At 41.7% G+C, this 23061-nt stretch overlaps 1 protein-coding gene across 1 annotated transcript in view; it reads right to left on the minus strand.

Annotated features, from left to right (window-relative positions):
• Positions 1-23061, minus strand: part of LOC126212991 (uncharacterized) — a 238705-nt gene that overhangs the window by 102877 nt on the left and 112767 nt on the right. Inside the window, exon 8 of the mRNA XM_049940533.1 lies at positions 3891-4337. Within this exon, the coding sequence (XP_049796490.1) occupies positions 3891-4337 (447 nt within the window). The remainder of the gene's footprint in view (positions 1-3890; positions 4338-23061) is intronic.

A 23061-nucleotide genomic window follows, 5' to 3' on the forward strand; every position in this document is an offset into this window, starting at 1 on the left:
TGACCAGTATCGTGTTGCAGACACTACGTTTCTGGGAGAGCTTAATTGTGCAGTCTATCAAAGTAAAGGTGAAGGAAAATTTAACAAACATGGATGAGATTTCAATTTAAAAAAGGCTTGGGTACAGTACTTTACTTATTAAGACCTCGATAGTCACCACATCCACCAGAGCTGGGAAATATTGAGAGACAGTGCTCCTTTCACGGAATATCAGTGAGAGATTTGAAAAACAGAAGAGCATAAAACAGTGTAGAGAGCACTGGGAGTTGAACTTAGCTATAAATAGCAGCACGAGACTGACAATATGCCACGTGCTGAGTCCAGGCAGCAAGAACATGTTAAGAGCACAACTCTCAGCAACTCGAGAACCCCACTGGGTTTGGCACTGAAATACTGTGCATGACATGGGAACAACAACTCACCTGAAAGTACACCATTAAAATGTAATTTAATTATTGGATTACTGGATCTGAGGATTCTCTACAGCCTCGGGTGAAAAGGCATCGCTGGTCAACGCTATAGCAAACAAATAATCAAGAACACACACTCTATGGTGTCATGCAGACTGTCACAAATCTTTATCATTATAATATTCCCAGAAAGAACCTTCCAGTTAAGGGGACCACACTGTGATTCAGGGGAGGGGGAAAAAAAAAAAAATATCTATTTTCGGTTTTCATCGTATTTTGATAGATTAAGGTTTTATTTAAGTATTCTGAAAAGGATTTTGCTGAAAAATTTTTTTTCGAGCATTTTCCTACCACGTGCGTTTATGTGCTACGCCCACTTTTTTGTCACCCACTTTTCTGCATATATTTTAGATCTTTATATCCCCTACATTGCACGTTAGGGATATTTTTTTACTCCTGAATATGTTGGCTATCCTTGGAATGCAACTGTCAGTATTACTTGTTTCTGCTGTTTGTAAACAACATGCTTTAGAACGTGCGGTTAGTTTTGTTCAAGTGAGATTGCGAGTTATTATAGAAAACTTACAGGTATATTATGGGCAGGCAATTAGGAGAAATAAGAAAATATGGAGGCAACGAAGAGAGATGTTTGGGCCATATTCTTCCACAAGTCCTCTACTGATGATAAGCCATGTCATGGATTGTGTCCATCAGGAGAAAATTCGTGGTGCAAATACAATAGGGCTCAGCCAACTGGAGAATCTTATTCTCACCAGCATTCTCTTCCTGCTGCAGTTATTACATCAGTTAAACATATTTTCAGAGACTTGGCTCATCCTGACCTTCTAAGGAAACGTCTGCATGGGCAGACACAAAACCCAAATGAATGTCAACAGCATAATTTGGAACCACCTTCCTAAAATTGTATTTGTAGGCATGCAAACAATGAAACTAGGAGTTCATGATGCTGTTATTACATTCAGTTGTGGTAATACTGGTAAGTGTTGGGTACTGAAGAAGCTGGGACTTAATCCTGGTGAAAAAATGATCACTGAGCTGCAACATTGGGATAAAGTGGGGATACGGCCAAAAAAATCAAGACAAACATCCAGGAAGGTGAAAAAGAAGCTGGAAGACCTGCTAGAGGCCAAAGAAGGGCCATCATATGAAGCAGGACAGTTTTAATTAACTGTAAGTAATAAATTTCAAAAGCTTTTTCTTTGAAGTCAATTCCCTACAAACTAAAATTTTCAGTACATATACCCCATTATATCAGAAACTACCATAGATAAATGAATGAAATTTTCAGAGACTGCATAACTTAAAAAGCCACCACGGTACTACATTCATTAACATTCCCACATTAGGAAGTTCACAAAAAAATATTTTCTGCTGAAAAAACTTAATATTTTTTGTTAACAAATTTAAAAAAGTATTTCTTAAAAACTATAAAATGGATACAGCAGATTTTAATACAGTTGACTCTGTTAGCATCATGTAACATACAGTAAAAATATTAAGGTCCTGCATCAAATATTTTTGCAGAAATGGGTCAAATACTTGCCTAAATTAACATGGGTTAGATAGGCAGGGTGTGGTCCCCTTAAGAGAAAACGCACAGAAGCAAAGTGAGCAATATAAAGCTGAACCCATTGCTTAATCACTGCAGAATCGGTGTTGGAATGAATTATATGTACAAGGCTTGGAACTTCAATAGTGGCAACTATTTATTCACAACCGATACCAAAGAGCTACATGTTTGCACCTGTTACTGTCCTTCAAAGTAGTCACCAGTGTTGTATAGAACCCATTGCCACTGATGTGGAAGGCGGAGCATACCGTTAGCAGAGCCTGTTCTGTTGACGGTGCAAATTGAGCGGTCCAAAGTTATGGTGATTCTCGTGTACGACTGATGGTGTTATCCTAACGCATTACATTCCTCCACGGCAGACCACCAATGCACAGTATTACTGTTTGTTTTTGGAGCATCACCTGCGACCAGCTTCGCAAAAGAAGCGGCGACACTTCCCGCGCAACCCACCCGTCATTTTGCACGACTATGCGCGGGCGCATACAGCGCAAGCTGTGGCTGCTCCGTTCAGTCGATGGGACTGAGAAGTACTGTACCGTCCATCATACTCCCTTGACTGAAGTCCTTGTGACTTTGATTTGATTCTGAAGACGGAGGAACCACTTCGTGGCATTCGCTTCAGAACTGTTCCAGATATACGACAGGCAGTAAGTAGACCGCTCCATTCGCACCATCAACAGAACAGGCTCTGCTAACGGTATACTATGCCTTCCGTATCACTGGCAACGGGTTCTGCGCAAGGCTGGTGACTACTTTGAAGGACAGTAACAGCTGCAACCATGTAACTCTTTTGTATCGGTTGTGAATAAATAGTTGCCACTACTTAAATTCCAACCCTCTTAGTTCAAATATTGCATTTATTAACATTATTGTTACAAAAGATATTCGCAAGGATCACCCTGGGATCAACACACTTTTGTTCTCAACTTATGCCGAGAGTCGTCTAAAGCAAAACATTGTTGTCAGATACATCGGTTTCTTGCCTGATGTTCACTTTCAGTTCACCAATATTTGGTGATTACATGCAGGAGTAAGGGTAGCCCAAAGGTAATAACCACAAGTAGATAACTCTGGGGAACACAGAAGCTACTGTCCACTGCATGAACGGATACAGTGAAATGTTTCGCGTGTGACACGTTGCCCCGTCTTATTGGAAGAAGCTCTATTTTTTTTTCATTGTCAGTTAACTGTACACAGAATTCTTGGAAAATTACAATGTACGAAAGGTGCATTATCAGAAAATAGTTGTCCCACTACACATTACCGGAGATGACAGACCGTACACTAACTTTCTCACAGTGAAATGGAATGTTCGAATATCTCTTGAGGGTTCCTCACCGTCCAGCACCTGACATTCAGTAAATTAACTTGAACAGGGAGGGGTTAGTAACTCTTCTTTGAACATCAGCAGTGCCATTTTGTTTTGCCTTTGAAACCAAACACATCTTTAACTACATCTTATAAGCTACTCTTCACTAGGATACCAACAGTCAGAAATTTTTCTACCAATACTTTACGTGTTTCTTGAAACGACTGAGAACAAATGTAGGGTACAACTATTGCTATCTTTCCTGAATTGAATAAAACATTTTCCACAAGCAGAGCTGCGCTTCTCGTACTGCACTGATGTGTAACCGTCTGACAAAAGGCAATCTACACCAGCTAGTCACTAGCTGAGCGAGAGTCTTTCATAAATAGTCGTGGGAAGTGGTAAGCTGTGAGTTTTCTTGTTGCTAACTCCGTATATACAGTTAGATATCAAAATATACAGCTCCACAAAATATAGTTTTTGTGGTAATCACAAGCACATGGTACCATAATTTGGTAAACCCTAACTAATTTATCCAAAACATTTTTAGCATTAATAATTTCACACACTGACTTCTTACCTTTTTGCTCTCATCCCTGCATTCCACAATTTCACCTTCGTCCCACCTCGGAATGTTCAGACAGGGTACTGCTGTGGGTACTAATTTCTTTCTCAAGGGTAATCCGAGAAGTTCGTTTCTCAAATCTCGTACGTAGTCCTCCGGCCGAAAATGTACAGAGCACACCCGCGCAGTTCTCGCGTTGATTACGTCGGGCCGCCTGCACCTCGCGATCCACTCGCACCGCAAGTGTTCGTCTTTGGGGAAAGAGTGACACACGACACCTGGCATCTTGCGGGCGTTGGTAACACATCTAAACACTGCACAGTGATACTGGCTGCAGGACAGACTCCGAGACGACGGAGGGCCGGCAGATTGGTGAGCCCGCGGCAAGCAGCTGGTGCAACTGCTGAGCCCGTCTCTCCCTCTCGTGACTTTGGATTTGCAGGCGGCGGAAACACTGCTGTCCTGTCGGTGCAAAAGATAACAAAATGTCACCATAAACAGTTTCTTGCACTACGTTCGACATTCACATACTGGCCTCACTATACCAAAGGGGGGGTGGGAGTGGGGGTGGAGGTGGAGTGGCTTTATTTTATGCCCAGCTTTTGTAAATATTGTACTCTAATTGTATACCCTACATTTTAAACGTGTTGATGAAAATACTTATTGTTTCAATCAAATCTTCTGCCAGACTGCAATTGCTTCAACTTTTGCAGCTAATCTTAGTCTAAGAACTGAAGGCCGATTGATATGTCTTAGTATACGAAACTTTCCACACGAAATGTCATAGTCAATATTTTCAGGCTCTGGGCCCTAATTACACATAATTAAATCCTTAAAAAGTATGTTGTTCAGAAAAATCACAAACAATTAACAAAATTTATATTTTTAATGAAGTACCACTTGTTGGTAGTACACATTATGGAAAAGGCATTGGTATTGTTAGGGTTAAACATTAAGAGCTGGCAAAAAACAAAAGGGACAGGGGCATCAAGTACAGGGCGATTCAGAGAAGGAGAAATTTTTAAAAGTTGTGTTGATAACCTTGGGACATTGTAAGCACTGATTAACAAACAAAAACCAGTTCATGCCGAATTGCCATTTAGTGACCAGCAGTAAACCTTCTACCTCACCACCACGCCCCCCTTCCCCCGCTGTTCGAAGAATCAAATTCCAGTGCATAAAACAGCTTTAGACATCGGATTACTTTTTAAATAAGTAAACATGCTGAATTTTTGACGATAAGCATGAAAGAAAGTTTAGAAAAGGTCTGAAACTATGTTTCAAATTTGTTGGAAATTACTCAAGTGTTCTCATTATCAAACAATGCATGAATTTTAGTGAGGGCAATTTTCACTCCATTTTATGCAAAAGCTAGTTTTTCATGCATCTCAATGTTTATGACATTACATTTCCTAAATTGTGTCTCGTACAATGTTATAATTTTGGAAGCACATTCAATGGTAAATGTGATACTGTCAGCAAACAGAGTTAGTATGAAAGAAGTAAAAGTAAAATATCATGACTGATGCGGCAATTTCACTGTAGGAACAGTGAAAATGTAGTCAGTGTACTGAGTGATATACTTTTTTCCTTTCGCCATTTTGTGTGTGTGTGTGGGGGGGGGGGGGGGGTGAGGGGTTAGGGAGACGGGGGGGAGGGAGAGGGGGATGGCGAGGTGGAGGTGGAGGGAGAGAGGGGGAGAGGGGGAGAGGGATTGAAGTTAATAAAGATCTGAGATTATGTGCGAAGTTTGTTAGAAGCCACTAAATCACACTGCAACACACTACTATCATGCACTTTACATCTTGAGACAGGATTCTCTTGTACATGCAGTAAACTGAGATAATCTGTTTGTAATGCGACAGAATACTCTGAGTCCCCTAAGTAATCTTTATAATCATTGCAATATATGCTATTAATGAATAATGTTTCAACTGCCTTTTTGATGTCAAATACATAGTAATGTTTCCCTGGTATGCAACACAGATTTGTAGATGCACTCACTTGATGCAGTAATTATTGTTTGTTATTTTTATTACTGATATTGTTATCATCATCATCATCATCATCATCATCATGGTATGGACTCTGTTCGGTTTATCCATATGTTTCTGGCATTCCATATGGTTCTCACTCACTCTCCATGGGCTAATCCCTCGAGTACACTTGGTTCAAGATCTTTTGTTTTTACCTTCATGCTCTTCCTGTACTAACAAACAGTTTATCTTTGGACAATGTTTTACTATTTACTATACAAACTGCTTGTATCTGGATTACTTAGGTCCTTTTAGCTTACTGCACCCACAGTACCTCAGTGAGCTGCCACGATAGAAATAAAATTTCCTGCCCAATCACCAAAGTTAAACAGTGTAGGGGCCACCGAGTACTCGGCTAGGTGACCTGCCTGAGTGTGCTGGGTGCTTCATTGGCCGGGGAATTCAAGTCACTGAAATGGTGTCCAATTGAAAGATTCAAACTAGGCCAGGTGGCCATATGGCATCATCATCATCATCATCATCATCATCATCATCATCATCATCCAATATATATGCATCAATCTTTTGTGTAAGCCTCTCTGTTTTGAGTCCCTGAACATTTTCACAAACTTTCAGTTTTTGTTTTCTAATGTCTGCTGTCACGTCCGACAATTCCTACATCGTTTTATGGGATTTCAGTCTTATCTGTCCTTCGTGTATCTTGAGCAAACAATTTTTTTCCAAGATATTATTCTTCCTTCAGGGTGTTTTCCAGATCACCTTTGCTGTTGAGGATTTTAAGTTTTGCTTCCATACAGAGCTTCAACTTTTGTTCACTGTGTTGTAATGTAACACCCGTATGCGTTAACATACACTTGCTGTAATGAAAAACTCTGTGCCTTCTTTTTGAGGACCATCGGTTCTAAGATTTTAACAGAAGACAGGGTGATTCGAGGAAACAGGGTATTGAAAAAAAGACTTAACTATCGTTAATAAAAATAAATTTGTCATCTAATATTAAAAAACACCCAATTTAACAATATACAAAAGCGAATTTATTTCTCAAACATGGTATCTTGCGGGCAAGCTAAATTTTTGTGTAAACATACCTGCAATTTCTTTGATAAATTGTGCACAGTTTGAAGTAACATTTCAACAGTAATTTCAGCGATTGCTTCTCGGATCTTAGCTTTCGACCAGTAAACCCCTGAATTCTTTAAAGAATTGAACTCCCATATAACACAGCTTCAGGCTTTTGATTACTTTACGAATGAGTTGAAATGTTAAATGTTTAACATTAAGGATGTAAGTGAGAAAAAGTTAAGAAAATATTTGAAATAACATTTAAAGTTTCTGGGAAGTCGCTAAGTATTTCATTATGAAGCACTGGATGAGTATAGTCAGAGAAGTTGTGCTCCATTTTAAGCAAGAGCTACGTTTTCACACATTGATACGTTCATGACATCACATCTTTTGAACTGCATGTTGTACAAAGATATAATTTTTCAGGGATATTTCAGTGGTATATGTGGGTGCTGCTATATGCAAACTGTGTTGCAAATAGTTTGAAGTAAAAAAAAAAAAAAAAAAAATGTTTTTTACAGCTACAGGTTGCCTATTTAATGGTTTCCATGGGCAACAAAAATTGATTTTAGTGTCTCCTATAATTATTGATGACAACAATAAAATTAAAATGCTTTCATAATCTATGCATTAGGCGGTATGATCCGAGGTTAAATGTTAAAACTCGGTAAGACAAATATTACGCTGCTTACCTGGAGGCAATGTAACTAGTGATGCATGTGCGTGCTACTGACTATTACAACTCTAATATCATTGTGAGATAATCCTTGGATGAAATAAACTAATAATAAGACAAAAAGACCACTGACTTATTTTGGTAAATTAAGAATAAATAATATACACCAAAATAAGGCATTAAGAGGAAATTTGTTGAAAAAGAAATGTATCACAAGTGTTGAGAAAAAGATGACCGGAAGATACAACCTAGTTGTCTGCTACTGTAGCCGAGTGGACAGTGCGTTGGCTTGTCATGCCGGAGGGCCTGGGTTTGATTCCGTTGGGTTGGAGATTTTCTCTGCTCAGGGACTGGGTGTTTGTGTCGTCATCATCATCATCATCATCATCATCATCATCATCATCATCGTAATTTCATCCTCATCGATGCACAAGTTGCTGAAGCGGCGTCACCTCAAAAGACTTGCACCAGGCAATCAGGTCTACCCACCGGGAGGCTCCCACCACACGACATTCATTTTCACAACATAGTTAACCAATTCTTCCATTGCTTCTTGGTAGAACACAACAATACTAAATGAAAAGCAGTATACTATTATATTCTACAGGATTAATTTACTCAGGTTAACCAATTTTTGGCTTACAAAGCCATCTTCAGTCCAACTGGTTTAAGTTGTCAAAGAACTCAATCTTTTTACCTTGGAAAATGATTTTACTCATCTACACTGACGCATAAACATACAGTAAATGCCATGTTCCAACACTGTGGTGGTAATGCAAATTAAAAGGTAAAGTTGAATAATAAAATACATATCTAAGGAGAAAACCAGGAAAGAGAGAACTCAAAAAATAGTATCTACATGACATTTTACATTACATAACTGTTTTTCGCATTTAGTGTTTTTTTTTCCATTTTCTCCATTTACACTTATTTTTCATTCAACTTTACCTTTTAAACTGCATTACCACCGCACTGTCAAAGATGATATATATATATAAAGAAAGATGATGTGACTTACCAAACGAAAGCGCTGGCACGTCGATAGACACACAAACAAACACAAACATACACACAAAATTCAAGCTTTCGCAACAAACTGTTGCCTCATCAGGAAAGAGGGAAGGAGAGGGAAAGACGAAAGGATGTGGGTTTTAAGGGAGAGGGTAAGGAGTCATTCCAATCCCGGGAGCGGAAAGACTTACCTTAGGGGGAAAAAAGGACGGGTATACACACACACATATCCATCCACACATATACAGACACAAGCAGACATATTTAAAGACAAAGAGTTGGGGCAGAGATGTCAGTCGAGGCAGAAGTGCAGAGGCAAAGATGTTGTTGAATGACAGGTGAGGTATGAGTGGCGGCAACTTGAAATTAGCGGAGATTGAGGCCTGGTGGATAACGGGAAGAGAGGATATATTGAAGAGCAAGTTCCCATCTCCGGAGTTCGGATAGGTTGGTGTTGGTGGGAAGTATCCAGATAACCCGGACGGTGTAACACTGTGCCAAGATGTGCTGGCCGTGCACCGAGGCATGTTTAGCCACAGGGTGATCCTCATTACCAACAAACACTGTCTGCCTGTGTCCACTCATGTGAATGGACAGTTTGTTGCTGGTCATTCCCACATAGAATGCATCATAGTGTAGGCAGGTCAGTTGGTAAATCACGTGGGTGCTTTCACACGTGGCTCTGCCTTTGATCGTGTACACCTTCTGGGTTACAGGACTGGAGTAGGTGGTGGTGGGAGGGTGCACGGGACAGGTTTTACACCGGGGGCGGTTACAAGGGTAGGAGTCAGAGGGTAGGGAAGGTGGTTTGGGGATTTCATAGGGATGAACTAATAGGTTACGAACGTTAGGTGGACGGCGGAAAGACACTCTTGGTGGAGTGGGGAGGATTTCATGAAGGATGGATCTCATTTCAGGGCAGGATTTGAGGAAGTCGTATCCCTGCTGGAGAGCCACATTCAGAATCTGATCCAGTCCCGGAAAGTATCCTGTCACAAGTGGGGCACTTTTGTGGTTCTTCTGTGGGAGGTTCTGGGTTTGAGGGGATGAGGAACTGGCTCTGCTTATTTGCTTCTGTACCAGGTCGGGAGGGTAGTTGCGGGATGCGAAAGCTGTTGTCAGGTTGTTGGTGTAATGCTTCAGGGATTCCGGGCTGGAGCAGATTCGTTTGCCACGAAGACCTAGGCTGTAGGGAAGGGACCGTTTGATGTGGAATGGATGGCAGCTGTCGTAATGGAGGTACTGTTGCTTGTTGGTGGGTTTGATGTGGACGGACGTGTGAAGCTGGCCATTGGACAGATGGAGGTCAACATCAAGGAAAGTGGCATGGGATTTGGAGTAGGACCAGGTGAATCTGATGGAACCAAAGGAGTTGAGGTTGGAGAGGAAATTCTGGAGTTCTTCTTCACTGTGAGTCCAGATCATGAAGATGTCATCAATAAATCTGTACCAAACTTTGGGTTGGCAGGCTTGGGTAATCAAGAAGGCTTCCTCTAAGCGACCCATGAATAGGTTGGCGTACGAGGGGGCCATCCTGGTACCCATGGCTGTTCCCTTTAATTGTTGGTATGTCTGGCCTTCAAAAGTGAAGAAGTTGTGGGTCAGGATGAAGCTGGCTAAGGTAATGAGGAAAGAGGTTTTAGGTAGGGTGGCAGGTGATCGGCGTTAAAGGAAGTGCTCCATCACAGCAAGGCCCTGGATGTGCGGGATATTTGTGTATAAGGAAGTGGCATCAATGGTTACAAGGATGGTTTCCGGGGGTAACGGATTGGGTAAGGATTCCAGGCGTTCGAGGAAGTGGTTGGTGTCTTTGATGAAGGATGGGAGACTGCATGTAATGGGTTGAAGGTGTTGATCTACGTAGGCGGAGATACGTTCGGTGGGGGCTTGGTAACCAGCTACAATAGGGCGGCCGGGATGATTGGGTTTGTGAATTTTAGGAAGAAGGTAGGAGGTAGGGGTGCGGGGTGTCTGTGGGGTCAGGAGGTTGATGGAGTCAGGTGAAAGGTTTTGTAGGGGGCCTAAGGTTCTGAGGATTCCTTGAAGCTCTGCCTGGACGTCAGGAATGGGATTACCTTGGCAAACTTTGTATGTGGTGTTGTCTGAAAGCTGACGCAGTCCCTCAGCCACATACTCACGACGATTAAGTACCACGGTCGTGGAACCCTTGTCCGCCGGAAGAATGACGATGGACCAGTCAGCCTTCAGATCACGGATAGCCTGGGCTTCAGCAGTGGTGATGTTGGAAGTAGGATTAAGGTTTTTTTAAGAAGGATTGAGATGCAAGGCTGGAAGTCAGAAATTCCTGGAAGGTGTGGAGAGGGTGATTTTGAGGAAGAGGAGGTGGGTCCCGCTGTGACGGAGGACGGAACTGTTCCAGGCAGGGTTCAATTTGGATAGTGTCTTGGGGAGTTGGATCATTAGGAGTAGGATTAGGATCATTTTTCTTCGTGGCAAAGTGATACTTCCAGCAGATAGTACGAGTGTAGGACAGTAAATCTTTGACAAGGGCTGTTTGGTTGAATCGGGGAGTGGGGCTGAAGGTGAGGCCTTTGGATAGGACAGAGGTTTCGGATTGGGAGAGAGGTTTGGAGGAAAGGTTAACTACTGAATTAGGGTGTTGTGGTTCCAGATTGTGTTGATTGGAATTTTGAGGTTTTGGAGGGAGTGGAGCTGGAAGTGGGAGGTTGAGTAGATGGGAGAGACTGGGTTTGTGTGCAATGAGAGGAGGTTGAGGTTTGCTGGAAAGGTTGTGAAGGGTGAGTGAGTTGCCTTTCCGGAGGTGGGAAACCAGGAGATTGGATAGTTTTTTGAGGTGAAGGGTGGCATGCTGTTCTAATTTGCGGTTGGCCTGTAGGAGGATGCTCTGAACAGCCGGTGTGGATGTGGGAGAGGAAAGATTGAGGACTTTTATTAAGGATAGGAGTTGACGGGTGTGTTCATTGGCTGAGTTGATGTGTAGGTGAAGGATTAGGTGGGTGAGGGCAATGGATTGTTCAGTTTGGAACTGGTATAGGGACTGATGGAAAGAAGGGTTGCAGCCAGAGATGGGAACTTTGAGTGTGAGGCCTTTGGGGGCAGTGCCAAATGTCAGACAAGCCTGAGAAAATAGAATATGGGAGCGTAATCTGGCTAGGGTGAAGGCATGTATGTGGAGGGAATGTAAATAAAACTTAATGGGGTCGTTGTGGGGGTGTTGTGAGGGTGCCATGGTATTAGAAGGTGGAAAGTGTAACATGAGGTTGAGATGAAAATGAAAATAACTGGAGAAAGTAACTGGAGATCTGTTGTGAAAAAAGGCGAAAAAGTGTTGGTTAAAGTTGGGCTATGTTGATCCTGTGGTGACCTTGGGTTGGTAGAGAACGATGTGCACATTGGTTAGGTGGTTGTGTTGCCGCCAAAACACGTTAAAGGATGGAGAGATTCGGGAAAATTTCGAGAAAACAGCGTGTAAATGTGTTAAAAAAGAGTGGTTTTGTGGTGGCAGATTATGAAAATGAGGCTAACAATAGTCTGGCGAAGAAATAATGACGTTAAAACATGTGGGAAGCGGCTAAAAATTATCACTGATGTGGGAAGAACGGAAATGGAAATAAAGCGAAAGTTATCAGAACTAGACGAAAAGGTTGTTTAATAGCTGAAATGAACTGTTTGTGGACTAGAAACGGTGGATTTCATAGCAGCGGTAGTGTTGAAAGCGGAAAAAAATTTTTGGTTATGGTTTGGAAGTGGGCGACGTATTATTGAGTCTATATAGGCGGGATAAAATTGTATAGTAGATTACGGTAAAAAGGAGAAGGTGAATACAAAGTGAAACTACTGGCACAAACAAAAAGAGAAAATAAGATGACAGAAAAGATTTCGAAATACAACAGTGACAATAACAAACGTAATTGTTGGGTTCAAATTAATGATATAAATTAACAGAGGGAAACATTCCACGTCCACGTGGAATGTTTCCCTCTATAAATGATATATATATAAAAACACAAAGATGATGTGACTTACCAAATGAAAGTGCTGGCAGGTCGACAGACACACAAACATACACACAGAATTCAAGCTTTCGCAACAAACTGTTGCCTCATCAGGAAAGAGGGAAGGAGAGGGAAAGACGAAAGGATGTGGGTTTTAAGGGAGAGGGTAAGGAGTCATTCCAATCCCGGGAGCGGAAAGACTTACCTTAGGGGGAAAAAAGGACGGGTATACACACACACACACACACACACACACACACACACACACACACACAGACACACACACACACATATCCATCCACACATATATCGGACTGCTTGTATCTGGATTACTTAGGTCCTTTTAGCTTACTGCACCCATGGTACCTCAGTGAGCTGCCACGATAGAAATAGATATATGTGTGGATGGATATGTGTGTGTGTGCGCGCGAGAGTGTATACCCGTCCTTTTTTCCCCCTAAGGTAAGTCTTTCCGCTCCCGGGATTGGAATGACTCCTTACCCTCTCCCTTAAAACCCACATCCTTTCGTCTTTCCCTCTCCTTCCCTCTTTCCTGATGAGGCAACAGTTTGTTGCGAAAGCTTGAATTCTGTGTGTGTATGTGTGTCTGTCGACCTGCCAGCACTTTCATTTGGTAAGTCACATCATCTTTGTTTTTAGATATATTTTTCCTACGTGGAATGTTTCCCTATATATATATATATATATATATCTAAAAAGAAAGATGATGAGACTTACCAAACAAAAGCGCTGGCAGGTCGATAGACACACAAAAAAACACAAATATACACACAAAATATATATATATATATATATATATATATATATATAGAGGGAAACATTCCACGTGGGAAAAATATATCTAAAAACAAAGATGATGTAACTTACCAAACGAAAGCGCTGGCACGTCGATAGACACACAAACAAACACAAACACAATTTTGTGTGTATGTTTGTGTGTCTATCGACGTGCCAGCGCTTTCGTTTGGTAAGTTACATCATCTTTGTTTTTATATATATATATATATATATATATATATATATATATATATATATATATATATATGTGTGTGTGTGTGTGTGTGTGTGTGTGTGTGTGTGTGAGCGCGCGCACACGCGAGTGTGTGTGCGTGCGTGCGTGCGTGCACTCGCTCCTCAGTCTAGATGAGTAACATCTTTTGCAATGTTGTTTACAAACATTGTAACTTCTCTGATGACAACAGTTAAAGACTAGTGACAGCATTTTAAGCTGAAAACTGGTTAACCTGAATAAATTAATCTTGTAGAACAGCAATATAGTGTTCATTTCCTAAAAACAAAAGCGAACAGCTGAAAGAATACTGGAAGAAAACAAGAGAACAATAAATAAGGAACTGAAACTGAAATTTGAATCTAATTCTGAGATGGCCCGATGAAGAAAATACTACTACTAATAATAATAATAATAATAATAATAATAATAATACTGGCATAGTGCAGTACGAAGACTACATGACTAATCTGCACGAGATTTGTGGCAACCCAGTGCACATTAAGTCTAAATAAGCTCGAGTAATATGAGTATATGAAAGCCAGTCTCTCAGGAACCTGTGACAGGTGTTTTCAGTGGCTGAGACATCCAGACAACGTGTCAGCCACACTAGCAATCTAACATCGTCTGCATCAAAGTGGATCTCAGGATAGCACATAAAACATGCAGTCTCGCATTGTGTTGTTAAAAGGTAACGTCACACATACCTCAAAGATAGGGTGCAGATACAAGCGTTAACACTTTAGAAATTTTAACGTGTGCTATCCGAGCCACGAGTTACTGTGTTGTGTAACTAATTCTATCACACACCAGCATGGCTATTGCTGCTGCTGCATAAACGTGCAATTTGTCAATGTTCATTCTCCCCTGAGACTCCACACAAATCTAGAGTTATACTCCGCAAGCCACATTACGCTTCGTAGCGGAAGATATTCTGTCACTGCCACTTCTCCCTTTCCTGTTCCAGATGCGAACAGTTTGCTGGAAGAACGATAAGTGGTAGGCCTCCGTCTGATCTCTAAACACACTCAGTTTTTCCTTTGTGATCTTTTCGCAGGACATACAGATGACGAAGCAATATATTGTTTGACTCTTCTAGAAACATATGCCTTTGTAATTTTGACAATAAACAACACCAACGCCTCTCTTATAGTGTCTGCCACTGGAGTTGGCTGAGCACCTGCGTGACACTTTTAGCGGTTTATAAACAAACCTATAATGAAATACACTGCTCTTTTTTGAATCTTCTCCATTCCCCCTATTGTCACACTTTGTAAGGATCCCAGACTGACTAGCAATTTTGTGATCATGAAGTAATGAGTCTTTCTGGCTATTTACGCACAACAGAGGTAATTTGTTTACATTGTGGAGGGGAGGGGGGGGGGTGCAATTCACTACAATCCTCAAGCCTCACATCTTCTCTCAAGGACTTCTAGACTGCAGTAAACAAAAGCGGGGAGATTCCTCTGTTACTGTCACTCTCATAGTATCCTTTTTTCTTCCTTTTAACACCCTGTATACTGTGAAAAGAAATTATCCAAGAACATTCCCTTAGGGTACACGTAAGGTTACTTTTCCATTGAACACAGCTCTCCACTCACAATGACATGCTGTTTCCATTCTAATAAAGTATACAGATCCAGGACTCGTCAGAAGAGACCTATCCCGAGTCCAGTGTCGCCACTTCCTACAGGACTGATATGGGTGTCTATGCCGTTTGGAATCTCCCCGCCAAATTAAATGTTATGTCGACCAGGAGTCTAACCAGAAACGTCAACCAGTTCCTCGCAGGAAACAACATTGTCACGCCTGAGCAGTTTTGTTTCCACTCTGACAGCTCCATCATTCAGCAATCGTTTCACTTGGTAGAACGTATCTGTATAGAAGAAAAAATACACAGGAGCAATACTCCCGAATATAGAAAAAGTGTTCTACCAGATGCACAACGGACTCATTCACAAACTAGATCAAATAGAATGCCCAGATCATATAATCTGATCATCGATTCCTTTCTTAAGAGGCGATGGGTGGGGGTATGACAAGGTTCGGTCTTAGGTCCCCATCCTATACATAATTTACACCAAAGACACCACTTAGCAAGTCAGCAGAGAGACCGAGCATTCTATGCCGATGGCACAGCTATCTAGAGGAAACTGTAACGAAATGCAGGAAAACTGGCATAGGATCGACGTTTCGTGCAGGGACTGGCAGTTGACCCTCAAACCAATGTAACATACTGTGCACTGTACGTTTACACGGCTGCAGAACGATCATTCCGAGGAGTTAGTTCCGTGAAACTACCTTCACTTCATAAAAAGACTACGACAACACGACAGGTTATGGCAGTGGTGGGCTACTGGGCAGTGGCAGGGTCCCACGGCTGACTCAAACGCAGCACTTTCTTTTCTTCACCCTCGGTACAGAACCACTGTTTCTTATTTATACAGGCACCAATTGAAAAACATTTATGTGAGTCTCCCATAATATTATTAACATCGTGTCATTTATACTGCCCGTGATCTTTCGAGCTTCTTACCGTCGCTTTTTCAAAATTATCACTTTCTGCACCGTACGGCCTCCTGCGCGAGGGTCCAGCTGTTGTCGTGTATCGGTGCAAATTTGGAAAAATTGACGGCACTGCATCTGGTTTTAGTTTTGGAACACTTCTTACAAATGTTTTTACTTCTCCATCAACTACGAACTGCTGTGTTTTCTCTATGCAGTCTTCACTAAAATGCTTTATGCATATTATAGGGTTCTTTAACTCTGAGAAGTCAGTCGGAATTTTTCTCAGCCACTTTTTCTTTAGTTCTTCATCACTGGGTAAAGTAAATGTGCTGACAGATTCATTTTGTGATTTGTAATTACTTTTACAGCCAGCCACACTACAGCACCTTGGCATTTTGGTATCTGAAAAAAAGGACATTCAATATGGCAATAATTATGTAAATATACACAATTTTGCAAATTATCTGTACATATTTTGTTAATTTATACACTAACTTACGACATAACCTCGAAGCAAAATCTGGGACTCCCTCGAAAATATTCACCGATGGCTAACAAATTATAAGAAATATCTGATGTCCAAGTTTTACAGCACGAAAAGTGAAAATGTACTAAATGATAAACATTTTTCCTTTTGTCATCTGTGGAGGATGGCGGTGAGAAAAAGTTTGGTGAATGTTTGAAATTGTGGGTAAAATTTGTCGGAAGTCGGTAAGTGATCTCATTCTATTTTGTTTGTTTCCTCGAGTATAATCGACACGGCACCACATATCGTCAATTCTTCCTCTTCACTTGCAATAGTGTCGCTCTCAATGCAGATACACAATATTAAATGTCGGCTGCCAGATCAGCATAGCAGACAATACAAATACACTGGTGTTCAAAATTAAAGCAAAAAAGGAAATTTTGCAAGGTTGCATTTATTTTGTCGCAAAACAGTATAAACACGTGAGAGCAACGTAGAAACAAAGTAAAAATTACAGAACGTAAACAACTCCAACGTGCATAACAAGAGACGAAAATGTTCTTCGTTTTTCCCAACTTGACAGATTTGTGCACACATTGCGAAAACTGGTTAATGTGCTCAGTATGGGGTGTGACCACCTCTGGCAGCAATAGAGGCACGACAGTGATGGAGCTTGCTGTGAACAATGTCACCAATGTCACAATGCCGCCATTTTGCTGAGATTTCAACCTCCTCCCTCTTATTCTCCGAACCGCGAGCACTACAATGCCGCCTTCACTACGAGGGAGCTGGATCGTGCTCTTATTTCATCCTGATCCTCTGCTGCAGGGCCAGACATGTTCACATTCAGATGTTGCAGCACCTTTCTCTTGCGGGCAAGCACTTTCTGCATAATATGTACAACTGCATCTGCCCATACGGCATGCAGTTCGAATATAATGAATTTCCTTGAGACAGAGAAGTTGCTGTCCATGTATTGGCACGGCTTTAAGAAGCATCGCTCCTGCGAAACGCAACTCGCCCTTTTTCACACGATATCTTGCGAACCATGGATGAAGGGTATCAGACGGATGACATATTCCTTCACTTCCAGAAAACATTTGACTCGGTTCCCAAGTATGTGAGTGGCTCGAAGACTTCTTAAGTAATAGAACCCAGTACGTTGTCCTAGATGGTGAGTGTTCGTCGGAGGTGAGGGTATCATCTGGAGTGCCCCAGGGAAGTGTGGTAGGTCCGCTGTTGTTTTCTATCTACATAAATGATCTTTTGGATAGGGTGGATAGCAATGTGCAGCTGTTTGCTGATGATGCTGTGGTGTACGGGAAGGTGTCATCGTTGAGTGACTGTAGGAGGATATGAGATGACTTGGACAGGATTTGTGGTTGGTGTAAAGAATGGCAGCTAACTCTAAGTATGGATAAATGTAAATTAATGCAGATGAATAGGAAAAACAATCCCGTAATGTTTGAATTCTCCATTAGTAGTGTAGTGCTTGACACAGTCACTTCCATTAAATACTTGGGCGTAACAATGCAGAGCGATATGAAGTGGGACAAGCATGTAATGGCAGTTGCGGGGAAGGCGGATAGTCGTCTTCGGTTCATTGGCAGAATTTTGGGAAGATGTGGTTTGTCTGTGAAGGAGACCGCTTATAGAATGCTGGTGCTACCTATTCTTGAGTACTACTCGAGCATTTGATACCCCTATCAGGTCGGATTGAGGGAGGACATAGAAGCAATTCTGAGGCGGGCTGCTAGATTTGTTACTGGTAGGTTTGATCATCACGCGAGTGTTACGGAAATGCTTCAGGAACTCGGGTGGCAGTCTCTGGAGGAAAGGAGGTGTTCTTTTCGGGAATCGCTACTCAGGAAATTTAGAGAACCAGCATTTGAGGCTGACTGTAGTACAATTTTACTGCCACCAACTTACATTTAGCGGAAAGACCACAAAGATAAGATAAGAGATTAGGGCTTGTACAGGAGGCACATAGGCAGTTTTGTTTGGGAGTGGAACAGGGAGAGAAGATGCTAGTTGTTGTACGAGGTACCCTCCGCCACGCACCGTATGGTGGATTGCGCAGTATGTATGTAGATGTAGATGTTTCCCGGACACTGGCACGAAGCCACAGTTGTACCCATACCGAAGCCCAATAAGGACAGAAACCTTCTTTCTAGCTACTGCCTCATTTCTCTCACCAGCTGTGTTTTCAAGATGACGGAACGTACTATTATTGTCTGGCTGGTACGGTGGCTCGAGTCTCGCAATTTACTGACGAATGCACAGTGTGGATTCGAGCGCGGCATTCTGCAGTTTGACACAAACATTCAATCGGGAATTTAAAATCTTCCAGTAAAAGAAAACAACTTGCCAGAGGCTACATATCGCTTCACGTCTTCAAACCCTTACGACACTTCAGGAGCTCCAACAGGCTCTGGTGCAAGAATGGGAGGCTATAATCCAGCAGCTGCTCGACCACCTGATCCAGAGTATGCCAACCAGTTATGCGGCCTGTGTACATGCGCACGAAACAGTGGCATTTTGTAGCACATGTTTTGGGATGGATTTCTCAACTTATCACCAATACCATGGACTTACAGATCTGTGCTGTGTGTGTTCCCTACGTGCCTGTGCTATTAGCACCAGTTTTGTGTAGTGTCATGTTGTGTGCCACAACATTTTGCATTTATCCTTAATCTATGAGCACGAGTGTATTTTACTGCAGGCCTTAGTGATGGTTAAGATAGGTTCCAATCCAGCAAACTGAATCGTCTTTCCTGTCCCGGCCAGCCTACCAGCTTGTTCACTGCCGGGTTTCCCGAGTGACCGGGGACACCACAGCAGGTTTACCCTGTTGTTTTCCCATAGCCTCACAAGGTTACGTGGTATTCTGCAACAATCTTTGACCCTGTTGCAGACGGTGGTGAAAACTTCAGAGTTGCTCGGCTGTCCGAACGAATGTAGATGGCACAATTTTTGTAGAAAAGATGTAGATTTTCCTCCACACAAGCCGGGAGCAAATATTTCCACCTGGACTCCTGTGGCCAGCTTCTCTAGAGAAACTGCTCTCTCTAGTCTAGGCTGTACCCGTTTATCCCAGCCCCGGCACCCGAGTCTGCTTTCCATCTATCAATAAATCAGAGGTTTTCCGTACAGTATCGTGGTTCATTATTCTACTACACACTACTTTTGACTGTTACTTAGAAAGATTTATTTAAGCAGCTGGAAGTTACTGTACAGTCATCCAACATGCCCTATTTCTCACTACCACTATTTTATGAGAGATTCTGGATATCCTAAAGGTTTTCAGTTTTTAGCCCGTGTGCCAGTGCTGCTGCCTCCACTGTAACGATGGCGTAACAGGGACACGTCCGGCCGGCACGGTGTCCGTCCCAGCAGTGGGTGTGCTGTGAATTCCACCTGTTACAGATGAGGAGGCCGGGCTCTGCATCTTCCCAAAATTCTTAGCAGGCACCTATTGTTCTGCTGTATTCCACCATACTATAGCCCCACGAATTAACATAGGACACATTACAGATGTCAATATCCAGTACATGCTCCTGGTCTTTAGAAACCTGTTTTTACCACTTCCCAAAGAATTTAAACATTAAATGGACAACAGAAGACGATACTGAAGGATTTTACATGGTCCAGCAACATTAATCCTCAAGCAGGTGCACCTATGTATAAAGTGTGTCAACTGCATATAAATGTTCTTGTCCCATTCCTTTCTTGTTTTACATTTGTGAGCCCAAAGTTGTTTCGTCAGAATTCCAAGTCAGCAGTGCTAACATAAAATAAACAGTGAGATAGGTGAGAAAAAAAAAATTGCAATCTGTGCGAGAAAATAACCTAGATTACAAGCTAGCAGCGCAACCCCATAATGGTGCAGTTGTCTACAAGATAATTAGCAATCTAGTAAGTGGTTGGCTGGGATTTGATGCAACTGCACTGTTTAATGCTTCGAGTGGATCAGTGAGTGGTAGAACTTGCACATGCCAACAAAGTGATACAGTAAAAGTTTATTTTGTTTGTTTGTTTGTTGTTGTAATTGTGATCTTCAGTCCAAAGATCGGTTTGATGCAGCTCTCCTCCATGTTACTCTATCCTGTGCAAGCCTCCATCTCTGAATAACTACTGCAACCTACATACTTTTGAATCTGTTTACCGTATTTATCTCTGTCTCCCTCTACGATTTTTAACCTCCGCACTTCCCTCCAGTACTAAACTGGTAATGTCCTACCAACCGGTCCCTTCTTCTTGTCATGTTGTGCCACAAACTCCTCTTCTCCTCAATCCTATTCAATACCTCCCCATTAGTTATGTGATCTACCCATCTAATCTTCAGCATTCCTCTTGTCCAAACTATTTATTGTCCGTGTTTCACTTCCATACATGGCTACACTCCATACAAATACTTTCAGAAACGACTTCCTGGCACTTAAATCTATACTCGATGTTAACAAATTTCTCTTCTTCAGAAACACATTCCTCGCCATTGCCAGTCTACATTTTATATCCTCTCTACTTCGACCCTCATCAGTTATTTGCTTCCCACCCTCATCAGTTATTTTGCTTCCCAAACAGTAAAAATCATTTTCTACTTTAAGTGTGTCATTTCCTAATCTAATTCCCTCGGAATCACCAGATTTGAATGACTACATTCCATTATCCTCATTTTGTTTTTGTTGATGTTCATCTTATATCCTCCTTTCAAGATACTGTCCGGCCCATTCAACTGTTCTTCCACGTCCTTTGCTGTCTCTGAAAGAATTACAATCTCACTGGCAAATCTTTAAGTTTTTATTTCTACTCCCTCAACTTTAATTCCTACTCCAAATTTTTCCTTTGTTTCCTTTACTGCTTGCTCAATGTACAGACTGAATAGCATTGGGGATAGGTTACAACCCTGTCTCACTCCCTTCTCAACCACTGATTCCGTTTCGTACCCCTCGACTCTGATGACTGTCAGCTGGTTTCTGTACAAATTGTAAATAGCCTTTCGCTCCCTGTATTTTACCCCTGACACCTTAAAATTTGAAAGAGAGTATTCCAGTTAACATTGTCAAAAGTTTTCTCTCAGTCTACAAATGCTAGAAATGTAGGTTTGCCTTTCCTTAATCTTTCTTCTGACATAAGTCGTAAGGTCAGTATTGCCTCACGTGTTCCAAAATTTCTACAGAATCCAAACTGATCGTCCTCGAGGTCGGCTTCTACCAGTTTTTCCATTCGTCTGTAAATAATTCGCGTTAGTATTTTGCAGCTGTGGCTTATTAAACTGATAGTTCGGTAATTTTCACATCTGTCGACACCTGCTTTCTTTGGGATTGGAATTATTATATTCTTCTTGAAGTCTGAGGGTATTTCGCCTGTCTCTTACATCTTGCTCACCATATGGTAGAGTTTTGTCAGGACTGGCTCTCCGAAGGCCGTCAGTAGTTCCAATGGAATGTTGTCGACTCCCTGGGCCTTGTTTCGACTCAGGTCTTTCAGTGCTCTGTCAAACTCTTCATGCAGTATCGTATCTCCCATTTCATATTCATCTACATCCTCTTCCATTTCCATAATATTGTCCTCAAGTTCATCGCCCTTGTATAGACCCTCTATATACTCCTTGCACCTTTCTGCTTTCCCCTCTTTGCTTAGAACTGGGTTTCCATCTGAGCTCTCGATATTCATTCAAATGGCTCTGTTTTCTCCAAAGGTCTCTAATTTTCCTGTAGGCTGTATCTATCTTACCCCTAGTGAGATAAGCCTCTACATCCTTACATTTGTCCTCTAGCCATCCCTGCTTAGCCATTTTGCACTTCCTGTCGATCTCATTTTTGAGACGTTTGTATTCCTTTTTGCCTGCTTCATTTACTGCATTTTTATATTTTCTCCTTTCATCAATTAAATTCAATATTTCTTCTGTTACCCAAGGATTTCTACTAGCCCTCGCCTTTTTACCTACTTGATCCTCTGCTGCCTTCACTATTTCATTCCTCAGAGCTACCCATTCGTCTTCTACTGTATATCTTTCCCCCATTCCTGTCAATTGTTCCCTTATGCTGTCCCTGAAACTCTGTACAACCTCTGGTTTATTCAGTTTATCCAGGTCCCATCTCCTTAAATTCCCACCTTTTTGCAATTTCTTCAGTTTTAATCTGCAGTTCATAACCAATAGATTGTGGTCAGAGTCCACATCGGCCCCTGGAAATGTCCTACAATTTAAAACCTGGTTCCTGAATCTCTGTCTTACCATTATATGATGTATATGTATGGATGTACATGTAGATATTTTATCATTGATAAATTAAACTAAGACTAAAGTGTGATTTGGCGATAAATTTTTACCTCTGTAACATAAAGGTAGCTATTCTTTACACCTGTACGAAGAACGTCATGCACCCATACTCGTTACAAAAATATGGCGCACCTGCTATAGGATTAATGTGACCACTGCCCATATTCAATAAAAAA

Source organism: Schistocerca nitens, chromosome 11, assembly GCF_023898315.1.
Source record: "Schistocerca nitens isolate TAMUIC-IGC-003100 chromosome 11, iqSchNite1.1, whole genome shotgun sequence".
Lineage (NCBI taxonomy): Eukaryota > Metazoa > Arthropoda > Insecta > Orthoptera > Acrididae > Schistocerca > Schistocerca nitens.